At 54.8% G+C, this 12146-nt stretch overlaps 1 protein-coding gene across 1 annotated transcript in view; it reads right to left on the bottom strand.

Annotated features, from left to right (window-relative positions):
- Window positions 1-11470: 11470 nt before the first annotated feature.
- Window positions 11471-12146, bottom strand: part of coq2 (coenzyme Q2 4-hydroxybenzoate polyprenyltransferase) — a 49006-nt gene continuing 48330 nt past the window's right edge. Inside the window, exon 7 of the mRNA XM_038791688.1 lies at window positions 11471-11808. Within this exon, the coding sequence (XP_038647616.1) occupies window positions 11650-11808 (159 nt within the window). The 3' untranslated portion in view covers window positions 11471-11649. The remainder of the gene's footprint in view (window positions 11809-12146) is intronic.

Genomic DNA, 12146 nt, shown 5'->3' on the forward strand with positions numbered 1-12146 from the left:
CCCTGATGAATGGGTGTGTGGCAGTGTGAGGGCTGTGTGCTGGTGTGAATGGGCTTGTGGGGACTGGTGTAAATTGGTGTGTGGGGGCTGTGTGCTGGTGTGAATGGTTTTGGTGTGCTGGTGTGAATGGGTGTGTGGCGTGGTGGTTGCTGGTGAGAATGGGTGTGTGGAGGTTGTGTGCAGGTGTGAATGTGTTTGTGGGGGTGGTGGGCTGTGTGAATGGTTTTGGGGAACTGGTGTGCTCGTGTGAATTGGTGTGTGGTGGAAAGTTGCTGGTGTGAATGGATGTGTGGCGGTGGTGTGAACGGGTGTGTGGGCAGATAGTTGCTGGTGTGAATGTGTGTGGGGCTGTGTGCTGGTGTGAATGTGTGTGGGGTTGTGTGCTGGTGGGAATGGGTTTGTGGGGGTGGTGTGCTGGTGTGAATGGTTGTGGGGGGAATGGTGTGCAGGTGTGAATGGGTGTGCAAGTGGTGTGCAGATGTGAATGTGTGTGGGTGCTGTGTGCTGATGTGAATGGCTTTTGGGGGGGTGTGCTGGAGTGAATGGGTGTGTGGGCTGTGTGCTGTTGTGAATGGCTTTGGGGAGGTGTGCTGATGTGAATTTGTGTGTAGGGGCTGTGTGTTTTTGTGAATGGGTGTGTGGGGTGGTGTGCAGGTGTGAATGGTTTTGGGGATGTGCTCGTGTGATTGTGTATTGGGGGGGTGTGGTAGTGTGAATGGTTTTTGAGGTGTGCTGGTCTGAAATGGTGTGTGGGGGGCTGCTGGTATGAATGGGTGTGTGGGGGCTGTGTGTTAGTGTGAATGGGGGTGTGTGGGGGGGGGTGTTGGTCTGAATGGGTGTGTGGGGGGGGGGGTGCTGGTATGAATGGGTGTGTGGGGGCGGTGTGTTAGTGTGAATGGGTGTGTGGGGGGTGTGCTGGTGTGAATGTGTGTTGGGGTGTGTGCTGGTGTGAATGGTTTTGGGAGGTGCTGGTGTGAATGGGTGTGCAGGGGTGGTGTGCAGGTGTGAATGGTTTTGGGGTTGTGTGCTGGTGTGAATGGGTGTGCGGGGGTGTGTGCTGGTGTGAATGTGTGTTGGGGTGTGTGCTGGTGTGAATGTGTGTTGGGGTGTGTGCTGGTGTGAATGTGTGTTGGGGTGTGTGCTGGTGTGAATGGTTTTGGGAGGTGCTGGTGTGAAGGGGTGTGTGTGCTGGAGCGGATGGGTTTGTGGGGCTGTGAATTGGTATGATGGGTGTGTGGGGGTGTGCGCTGGTGTGAATGGTTTTGGGGAGCTATGTGCCTGTGTGAATGAGCATGTGGCGATGGTGTGCTGTTGTGAATTGGTGTTTGGGAGCTGTGTGCTGGTATAAATGGTTTTGGGGGTGGTGTGCTGGTGTGAATGGGTGTGTGGGGGTGTGTGCTGGTGTGAATTGGTATGTGGGTGTGGTGTGCTGGTATGAATGGTTTTGGGGTGTGTGCTGGTGTAAATGGGTGTGTAGGGGGTGTGCTCGTGTGAATGGGTGTGTGTGGGGGGGGGTGTGCTGGTGTGAATGGTTTTTGAGGGGTGGTGTGCTCGTGTGAATGGGTGTGTGTGGGGGGGGGTGTGCTGGTGTGAATGGTTTTTGAGGGGTGGTGTGCTGGTGTGAATTGGTGTGTGGGGGGGGGTTGTGCTGGTGTGAATGGTTTTTGAGGGGTGGTGTGCTGGTGTGAATGGGTGTGTGTGGGGGGGGGGGTGTGCTGGTGTGAATGGTTTTTGAGGGGTGGTGTGCTGGTGTGAATTGGTGTGTGGGGGGGGGGTTGTGCTGGTGTGAATGGTTTTTGAGGGGTGGTGTGCTGGTGTGAATGGGTGTGTGTGGGGGGGGGGTGCTGGTGTGAATGGTTTTTGAGGGGTGGTGTGCTGGTGTGAATTGGTGTGTGGGGGGGGGGTTGTGCTGGTGTGAATGGTTTTTGAGCGGTGGTGTGCTGGTGTGAATTGGTGTGTGGGGCATTTGTATCACAGTCACACATGGAGATGTCAATATCAAGAGGTCATTCAAGGTCACAGGTGACAACATGAGCTGCCTCCAACATGGAGAAACATGTGACCCTTAGGTTTCAATGTGACTATGTTATGCATGTCCCCTTACCGCCTATCCCAGCCAACAGGTGCATTTGGGAAGTCCCGGATACCCTGTTTGCCTGAGCAGCTGACTACATAAACTTCGACCTGGACCAGACCCATCAAGATGCCCGAGCAGCAGGATTTTCCGCCATCACCGATAGCCCCAGGTCCAGGGGGTAATAGATGGCACGCATGTCACCTTGCGCACACCAGGCGATCCTGGAGAAACCTTCATTAACAGGAAGGATTTCCAGTCCCTGAACTTCCAACATGTGTGCAACAACCACCTCAAGATCATGCACGTGTATGCATGTTTCCCATGGTGTGCACGACAGCTACATCCTGGGCCAGTTGGAGATCCCCGGCATCTTCAAGGGACACCCCAGGGTGACCGGTTGGCCCTTGGGGGATAGGACCTGGCTAATGATGCCACCACGAAGGCTGGTGACCAATGCCAAAACCGATACAACAAGGCCCATGCGGCCATCTGGGTTGTCATTTAACGATGCATCTGGCTGCTGAAAATGCAGTTCCGATGCCTCGACTGCCCTGGTGGTGCATTGCAGTACACCCCCTAGAGGGTCGCCTGCTTTGTGGTGGTCTGGTATGCCCTCCATAATCTGGCACAGCAGTACGGTGAGGGCTGCACGTGGTTGAGGAACATGCGGCTTCATCAGAGGAGGAGGACAATTGGCCAGACGAAATTGCCCCTTAGTTTCCAAAAGGTTAGGTTTGGTGACTGGGTTACGAGGATAGGTGTAGGCGTGGCCTTAAGTAGAGCGCTCTTTCCAAGAGCCGGTGCAGACTCGATGGGCCAAATGGCCTCCTTCTGCACTGTAATTCTATGATTCTATGATTCACACCAGCACAACAACCCCCATATACCCATTCACATCAACACACCTTCTCCCACACACCCATTCATACCAACAAACCACTCCCACACCCGTTCATGCCTGCACACAAACCTTACATGCGCATTTACATCACCCTCACACACGTTCACACCTGCACACCATCCCCTCATACCACACTTAGGGGAGGCGGTGGCGTAGTGGTGCTGCTGATTGCCAACCAAGCAGGATTCTACGGCCGGTGATCAGGGAGGCAAAGGCAACGGTGTACGCCCTCCACCCCAGGAATAGATCTGGCTGGTCTGAAACCCCGAAGACCGTCACTTTCAAGCATGGCTCCACCCTCATCCTCACCAGCTTGGACATTGCCTCGAAGAAGGCTGTCCAGTACCTAGCAAGTCAAGGGCAAGACCAGAACATGTGGGCGTGGTTGGCCGGGCTCCTTCGTACCGTTCACATCTGTCCTCCTCCTCTGGGAAGAACATACTCATTCGGGTTCTTGTTAAGTGGGCTCTATGTACCACTTTTAGCTGCATTAGGTTGAGTCTTGCGCACGGGGATGTGGAGTTGATCCTATGAAGTGCTTCACTCCAGAGACCCCACCTATTTTGAACCCCAAGTCTTCCTCGTCGCGTCCAGTGCAGTGTTGGCCCTCTCTATCAGTCATTCGTACATGTCGCTACAATTCCATCTACCTAAAATGTCTGCATCCAGTAGTTCTCCCAGTAGCATCCGTCGCAGGTGGTTGTGGGTACGTCCTTGTCTCTTTCCGTAGGAAGTATTTAAGCTGCAGGTACCTGAGTTTGTTGCCCTTAGCTAGCTGGAACCTCTCCATCAGTTCGTCCAGTGTTGTGACCCTGTTGTCGGAGTATAGGCCCCTGGCTGTTAGTGTCCCTCCGTCCTGCCTCCACCTTTTAAAGATGGTGTCAGTGAGTGCTGGCGTGAACCTATGGTTATTGCAGATGGGGGTTTTGTCGGACATTTCGGCCAGGCCGAATTGCTGCCATGATAGGTCTGGAGGGTGGCTACCACCACTGGGCTGCTGGAGTGTTTTTTGGGTGGGGATGGGAGTGTCGCCATGGTGTGGGCCTGGAGCGAGGTCCCCCTGCAGGAGGCCTCCACTGCGCGCACCCACTCGGCTTCTGGCTCCTTAATCCATCCCATTACTCTTTCTGTTGTCGCTGCCCAGTAGTCGTATTATAGGTTTGGGAGGGCTAGCCCTCCCCGGACTTTGTTTTCTGTAGGACCTTCTTTGGGATCCTAGCATTCTTTCCCTCGATACACACGCCATGGTTAATTTGTCCAATTAATTGAAAAAGGTTTAGTGGATCGAGATCGGGATGGATCGAAGTAGGAAGAGGCAGTATGTTCATTTTGATCGCGGGGATTTTGGGGGCTCAATCCCACCCCCCACGCAACAATGCTCACCGGCATACCCCCCCCCCTCACGTCAACATTAATTGTCAGCATTCCACCCCCATCAACACCACAAAAATATACCCGCGCCGCCACCCCCCCGCCCCAGGTGTCTGCTCTCCATCACATCCCACCCATGGGGATCCTAATAGGGTTTGCCCGACACAGTTTGGCACTGTGCCAACCTGGCTGCCAACCTCTACCAGGGTCCCTCTCCCCCAACTGAGGGCTATACTTAACTCTGCGCCCTTGACTATAAATTGATGGAATTACATTCAAATGAGATTTACACCCAATGTGATATCGCCAGCAAGGGGTGGACAAAATTGAGAAACTATGGCCGTGATTCTCCGCACTCACGCCGGTTCGGAGAATAGCGGGCCACGCAAATTTTCACGGTGACGCAGGTCCGACGCCCTCCCGCTATTCTCCGAACCCCGCACAAACTACACGTCGGGATTCCCGGCAAAGGCCTCGAACACGCCCCCGACACGACCAGAATCGCTACTTATTGGCCCCCCGCTATTCTCCGGCCCGGATGGGCCGAAGTCCCGACGTGATCACGCACTGTTTTCACGCCGGCCAACACACCTGCTTTTCAAGTTCGTCAACCAGAACTGACGAGAGCTTCGATTAGGTGAGCGCACCGCTCAGCGCACTGCTGGAGTCTGGCCACAACGGGGAAGGCATCCCCGAGAACGGGAGGGGGGTCCAGAGCGGGGGGGAGTGGGGGAGACTGAGGGGGGAGTGGGGGAGACTGAGGGGGGAGTGGGGGAGACTGAGGGGGGAGTGGGGGACACTGAGGGGGGGAGTGGGGGAGACGGGGGGGAGTGGGAGTGGGAGTGGGGGGGGGGGGGGTTAGGTAGAGAGTGAGGGATTGACCCGTCCAACCCCGTTACAAAATGTCTGCCACCATGCCATGGCGTGCCAGTTACGAGGACACGGCCGCTGGTTCCCCTGTGGCTTATCACCACAGGCCACTGACGCACCGGTGAAGAGGACATTGTTAACTGCCCGTAGGAAGCAGAAAGTGACCAGGGGTTAGGCTGCCCGCGTGTCAGCAGCGCGACCAGGCCACCGGGACACACAGGTATCCCGTGGCAGGCGGCTGCCGAGGTGTCGACTAACCTCCGTCTAACATGTCCGTCTAATATGTCCCGTTTCTCTGCCCCCCACCACCCTTCTGTAGGTTAGCACAATGTCTGTGAACAGAACGGCTATGTTCTGCGCAGTGGTTGGGGCCGCTGCACTGCATTTGGAGATGGAGCAGCATGCACAGCCACAACCCGCAGTGGATGCAGGGCCAGCTGCAGCAGCAGAGGGAAGGGCCGAGGAGTTGCCAGTCGTCGAGCAGCATTGGGGGGGGGGGGGGGGGGGGGGGGGGGGGAGGAGGAGAGAGTGAGGGTGCAGCCACGGCGCCAGAGGCGACGACCAAGGCCGAGGGTGTACCGTGCCTGGATCTCTTTCCTAACAATGACAGACATCACCTGCAGGAGGAGACTCCGGCTGAGTAGGCGGACGGTGATACATATCTGTCACCTCGTGGCGCACCTCGCCCCACGTGGAACGGTGGGAGGACACGCGATCCCGGTTGCCATCAAGGTGACGGTCGCTCTTAACTTCTATGCGACCGGCTCCTTCCAGTCTCCGAGCGGGGACCTCTCCGGGATCTCCCAGTCATCGGTGCACAGGTGTATCCGGGATGTGACCGACGCCCTCTATGCCGTCGCCGATCGCTACATCACCTTTCCCGAGGACCGAGCAACTCAAGACTCACGAGCTCGTGGATTTGCCAGCGTGGCCGGGATACCGATGGTGCAGGGGGCAATCGATTGTGTTCACGTCGCCATGCGCCCGCCTGCAGGGGACAGGGACGTGTTCACAAACAGGAGGGGGACATACTCCATGAATATCCAGGTGGTATGCGACCCCCACATGAGGATCATGAACATCTGTGCAAGGTTCCCAGGGAGTGTGCATGACTCCTACATACTGGCGCAGTCGTTCATCCCTGCGATGTTTGATGGACGTCCCCCCTGGCTGAGGGGCTGGTTGCTAGGCGACAGGGGTTATCCGCTGAGGTCTTGGCTGATGACGCCTATACGGAGGCCTCAGACCAATGAGGAAACACGATACAACGAGGCCCATGCAGCAACCAGGGGTGTGGTGGAGCGCTGCCTTGGCCTCCTGAAGATGAGATTCAGGTGCCTGGACCGCTCCGGAGGGGCCCTGCAGTACCAGGCCGACAGGGCCGCTCGCATTGTTGTGGTCTGCTGTGCGCTGCACAACATCGCGATGCAGAGGGGAGATGACCTGCTCCAGGAGGCGGAGGGAGAAGCAAGTGGCAGTGGTGCCAGCACAGAGGAGGAGGAGGAGGAGGAGGAGGAGGAGAGGAGGGAAGTGGCTGGCGGAGTGGCGGGCGCAGCACACAGACACGCCTCTGGTGCTGGTGATGTCCAGGAGGCGGCACGACGGACCCGGCGAGGACGGCGGGCACGCGACGCCTTGGTGGCAGCACGGTTGACGCGTCGTATGCGACGTCCCCGCTGAACACCAAACCACCACCTGCATCGCTAGTCGTGCAGAGGGTCAACACATAACTGCCACCACCACAACCCCCCCCCCCCCCCCCCCCCTCAGTGTACACTGCTCCACTTCGACATCACCCTTACCACTGGGTCCAGACGGTATGGCACAACATTGATGGCTGTGTGAGCGGGTGTGATCAGTGCCATGTGGAATGATGACAGGCCGCTCTGCGAAGAGCTGTGAGCTCAGAATCGTTAGAGAGAGTCTGACCCATGGCAATAGCTGAACCATCCACCTTGGTGGCCGCTGAGATCATCACGGACACTCCATCACGTGCCCACGTGGGCTAGCTGTAGGAGGGGGTGGGGGGGGAATGGACTGCACACCCGGCACCGAAGTTTCATCGCTCGTCAACGCCAGCGACACTCTGTCACCATCACGATTCCTGTGGCTGTGGAACATCACACGGTATTACAAGTAAGGTGGAACAGTGCGTTTAATGTGAACAAAAATTTACAGATGCCCTAGCCCCTACAACTAAACTGTGCCCTTCACCCGTGCCAACTTACTCAGTGTCTCTCTTTGTTGCCTTACGGGCCCTACCACTACGTCTAAGTGATTCCCCAGATGATACAGCAGGAGTGGAGGAGGACTGCTGCGAATCGCCCCCTTCGACTCGTTTCTCCTTCGGCAAGCGTTTCCTGGGGCGACCCGGCCTTGATGGGCCAGGCTGCTCTGCGGGCGTCTCGGGTGACGTTGTGCCACCCTGCTCTGCCTGCTGCCCACCCGATGCACCAGGGATGGGCCGAGAATTCCGGGACGTCCCGTGATGGAGTTAATGGGACGGGCCCAAAACCTCCTCCTCCCTCGGGGAGCCCGGTGGCCCCCGGGCCTCACTTTGGGACAGAGGTGCGAGCGGGGAGGTGCCCCGTCGCGCCACCGACACCTGGCGCTGCCAGTCCTGGAGGCCTGCAACGGTATCCACCAGGATCCGAAGGTTTGCAGAGACGGAGTCCAGGGAGTTAGACATTCCCGCCAGGGACTGTGCGATCTCAACCTGTGAGTGCACGACACCATCCAGCACGTGTCAGGCGGTTGATGCTCTCCGCGACTGACTGCTGGGACTGTGCCATCGACCTCTGGGACTGTGCCATCGACTGCTGTGACTGTGCCATGGTGTGCTGCGACTGGGCCATGACCTGCTGAGACTCGGCCAAGGCCCGCAGTGCGCCGGCAATGTCGTGTTGGCTCTGGCGCATTGCTGCCTGTGAGAGGGCAACCCTGTCCAGGGCCGAGGATTAAGCCCAACGCCTTGCATAACCTGACCCATTGCCTCCACCGCGGATGCCACCCGTGCGGTGTCGGCCTGGGTTGCTGCCATGAGCGGCACCACTCCCTGCTCGTGGACGAGGTTCGACTCCTCTAACAGTGTCTGCAGAGTCTGGAAGACAGCGCTCATCCCGTCATTGTTTCCCTGGGTTTCTTGATGCATCGGCTGTGCGGGTGGGTTGAGAAAGTCCAGGAACTCGGAAAACGTCTGGGAGCCAGCTGCATGCTGGGCTTGGCCTGGCCTCCGCCAGTCCGGGCCCTCGGCTGCTCCGACCTCCACCTGCTGTACCTGCTCAGCTGTGATGTGCGACCCAGACTGTGACCCAGGAGCCTCATCACTAAATAGCCCAACCGGGGTGAGTGTCTCTGGGATGGTGGATGGTGTGGGAGATAGCTGTGCCGCAAGCTCGAGGTCGTCTTGGTTTGACGCCTCCTCTATGTCATCGGCCCGCTGAGAGGCCGCAGGGCGTTCGCGGGCCATTTCTCTCTCTTGCTCTGTCGCCGCCCTCTGGGCGTCCTGCTCCACAGATTCGGTTGGGGAGGATGAGACTCCTCGCTGATCGGGCACCCTCTCTTGTGCGGCCCTGGGTGAGGTGGGGCAGATGCCTGTGTCTGCCTGGAGGCAGACGCCCCTGGTTGTTCGGCATCACGTCCTAGGGAAGAGAATGAAACGGGTTATTTAGATTTGCTCGGCCGGGCGCTGGACGGTCCCAGTGGGCAGGGTGTGAAGGGACAGAGGATGGGGGAGGTGTCCAAGTGGGCAGGGTGTCTGAAGGGACAGAGGATGGGGGGAGGTGTCCAAGTGGGCAGGGTGTGTGAAGGGACAGAGGATGGGGGGTGGTGTCCAAGTAGGCAGGGTGTGTGAAGGGACAGAGGATGGGGGAGGTGTCCCAATGGGCAGGGTGTGTGAAGGGACAGAGGATGGGGGAGGTGTCCAAGTGGGCAGGGTGTGTGAAGGGACAGAGGATGGGGGGGGGGGGGGGGGGGGGGGTTGTTTGTCATGCAGGGTTGTCTCACTTGTTGCAGCTCCGCCAACCTCGCATTGCGCGATCTCCCGGGTGGCAGATCCCCCAACAAGGTCCAGTGCCCTCTGCTCAAACGTGGTGAGGGGGTGCAGGATGGGCAAACCCCCTCCAGTCTTGTTCCGCTCACGGGTGTTGTGAGCAGTCTTGTCCTGTTGGGGGAGGGGGCATAGGTAGATCATTACAATACGGCAGGTATCAGCAGGCCGTTCAGATACTGGCACAGTTTGGGGGTAAAGTTGTAATAAGACCATTGCATCACTCCACGGGGGCGAGAGCGCTGGGTCTGTGACTACTTTGTGAACCACTCTCAACTCACTCTGCCCCAATCCCCCTCCACCCCCCGTGCCAGGGGGGGGGGGGGGGGGGGGGGGGGGGGGAGAGGAGAAGAGAGGTAGGTGATTAAGTTAAGAGGGAGGGATGGTTGCACCCGGGGGCACCCTCTTGACACCCTGGCAGTCCTGGTGAGGTTCTGCATCTTCTTCCGACATTGGTCTGCAGAGCGAGGGGTCTGCCCCACAGCACTAACGGCAGCAGCCACCTCACGCCAGGCCTGGCGCACCACGCTGGCAGGGTGGCGATGCCCGCTACGCGGGCAGATGATGCCCCTCCTCTGCTCCATTGATTCGAGCAGCGTCTCCACATCAGCCTCAACGAATCGCGGGGCTGCTCTCCTGAGCTCCGACATCCTGGCCTAGTTTCTGTGCTCGCCCGCGCCCTTTAACAGCGTCGGGCGGCGTCACGTGGGCGTGTTCGTCGCGTCGCCGCGTTCCGGCATCATCGCGCATGTGATTGATGCGGCCCCGATCCTAGCCCATTTCCCGGACGTGAATACCTCGGGAAATGGGCCATGTCGGGCCGTCGCAAAAGTCGGCCGTTTTCACGGCCAACTTCACGATTTTCCGCGGGTGCGGAGAATCGCGCCCGATCTCTCTGGCGAGAATCATGTTTCTCAATTCTCACGGGATGTTTCACCCGTGCAGCCGATCCCGCAGATGGCTAGTAATAATAATTACTATTATTATTGCCACAAGTAGGCTTACATTAACGCCGCAATGAAGTTACTGTCATAATCCCCTTGTCGCCACATTCCGATGCCTGTTCGGCTACACAGAGGGAGAATTCAGAATGTCCAATTCACCTAACAGCACGTCTTTCGGGACTTGTTGGAAGAAACTGGAGCACTCGGAGGAAACCCATGCAGACACAGGGTGAACGTGCAGACTCCGCACAGACCGTGACCCAAGCGGGGATCAAACCTGAGACCTTGGCGCTGTGATGCAGCAGTGCTACTGTGCGGGTTCAAAAGTGTCCCCCACATGTCAGAGATGAGCTTTAAGTTTTGAACTTGTTTTATTGAGTCAAGTTGGGACTGAACTAAGGAATGGAAAAGCTGCCCAGCTCTCACTCGCTTTGCCTTGTCAGTTATCCAGCTTGGAATGATCACCTCGGTGGAACATGTCGGTCTTCAGAAACCGAGGGACTGAAACGAGGGATTGATTCAGCTATACTTTCCTCCACACCAAAACTCAGTTGGTAATGACTTCCAGTCATCTACTAAGACTAGTGCTCTGTCTTCACATAAGGGAACACCAGTTCTACAGCGTCAAAACCGTGTGAACTTTCTCCTTGTTTTAATAAAGTCTATTTTCTTTATGAGAATATTAGATTATGAATATCTAATATTCTTTCTATTTGATAAAGTCAAAACCCCTCTCTGCAGAGACCCTATCTGTTTGCCCTTTGTGCATGTACTGTGGAATTTTAAAAGGGGTAATTATATTTCCAGGTTACAATTTCATGTTAAATAGTTCTTGCAACTTGTTTTAAAACAAGTTTTGTTTTATATAAATCAATCAATCTACATTGATTGAAGTGAGCCTGATTAAAATCTTTTATTCTGGGTCTAACATTAGTGAAGGAAAATAGTTTGTCATTTTGGTGAGTTAATTAAACATTTAAACTAATAGTACAACCTATGTATTACTGTGCACTCCTCCTATCCTGGTCATAAGACTTTTAATAGTTTTCTAAGAGTTTTTAATCCTTTTTCAACCTGAAGTCTGGGTGGTAAGGTTGTGCATCATTATCAAGTACTAAATGTTTCTGTTTTACCTCGATGTAGTGCTATGAGATTTAATATTGCAAGTCACATTTTAGTTTGCAGGGAGCAAAGATCTGCTTACTGGGGTGTTTTCTGATGTTGAAACAAGAGAAATATTTGGGTAAAACCTAAAGATGTAAAAAGATGTATTCAATTTTAATTTTTTTATAAATAATTGAATAATTCCAAACAGTACAGTTCTATGAAACAAAAACACATACATTTACAGAATAACAATAAATGTACAATATAGGCTTGGGTATCTTTATCTGCTCCACTGCATTATTTTGATTTCTGGTTTAAAAGCTGCCAGTAACTATAGTTCATGGTGCACCTTTTCAGTTTTATCAGTCTTATTTCTTCTTTTCCATAGGTTTCCAAGTACAATTCCAGAAAGCAGTATAAATCCCAATGTGCGATTCAAATTAAACTTCTTCCAGCAATCTTGAGGATTATTTATGTCCAATGAGTATATCTGTTTTTGAAAGAACAGTTTGCATTTAAATAAAATGGCATTGTAAAGTGGACAAAATGTTCTACTTAAAGGGTTAATTGAAAGAGAATGGCCATAAAAAATTTGTATTATGGTTGATGTAACATTGTTTAAATAAATAAAGTTCATGTTGATGACTTGATAATCTTGAAAGTCAGTCATCTCCTATTGATAGAATACCAGGTCTTTAAAATGAGAATTTATTGATACCTAAACTGAATTTTTCTTGAGGAATCCCTTCTTCCACAATTTGTTTTTCAGCAACAAAGGCAGAGTTAACTATCCCTTGGCAAACCTCCCCTCCCCCGCATTTCTCTAAT

The sequence above is a fragment of the Scyliorhinus canicula genome, chromosome 3, assembly GCF_902713615.1.
Source record: "Scyliorhinus canicula chromosome 3, sScyCan1.1, whole genome shotgun sequence".
NCBI lineage: Eukaryota > Metazoa > Chordata > Chondrichthyes > Carcharhiniformes > Scyliorhinidae > Scyliorhinus > Scyliorhinus canicula.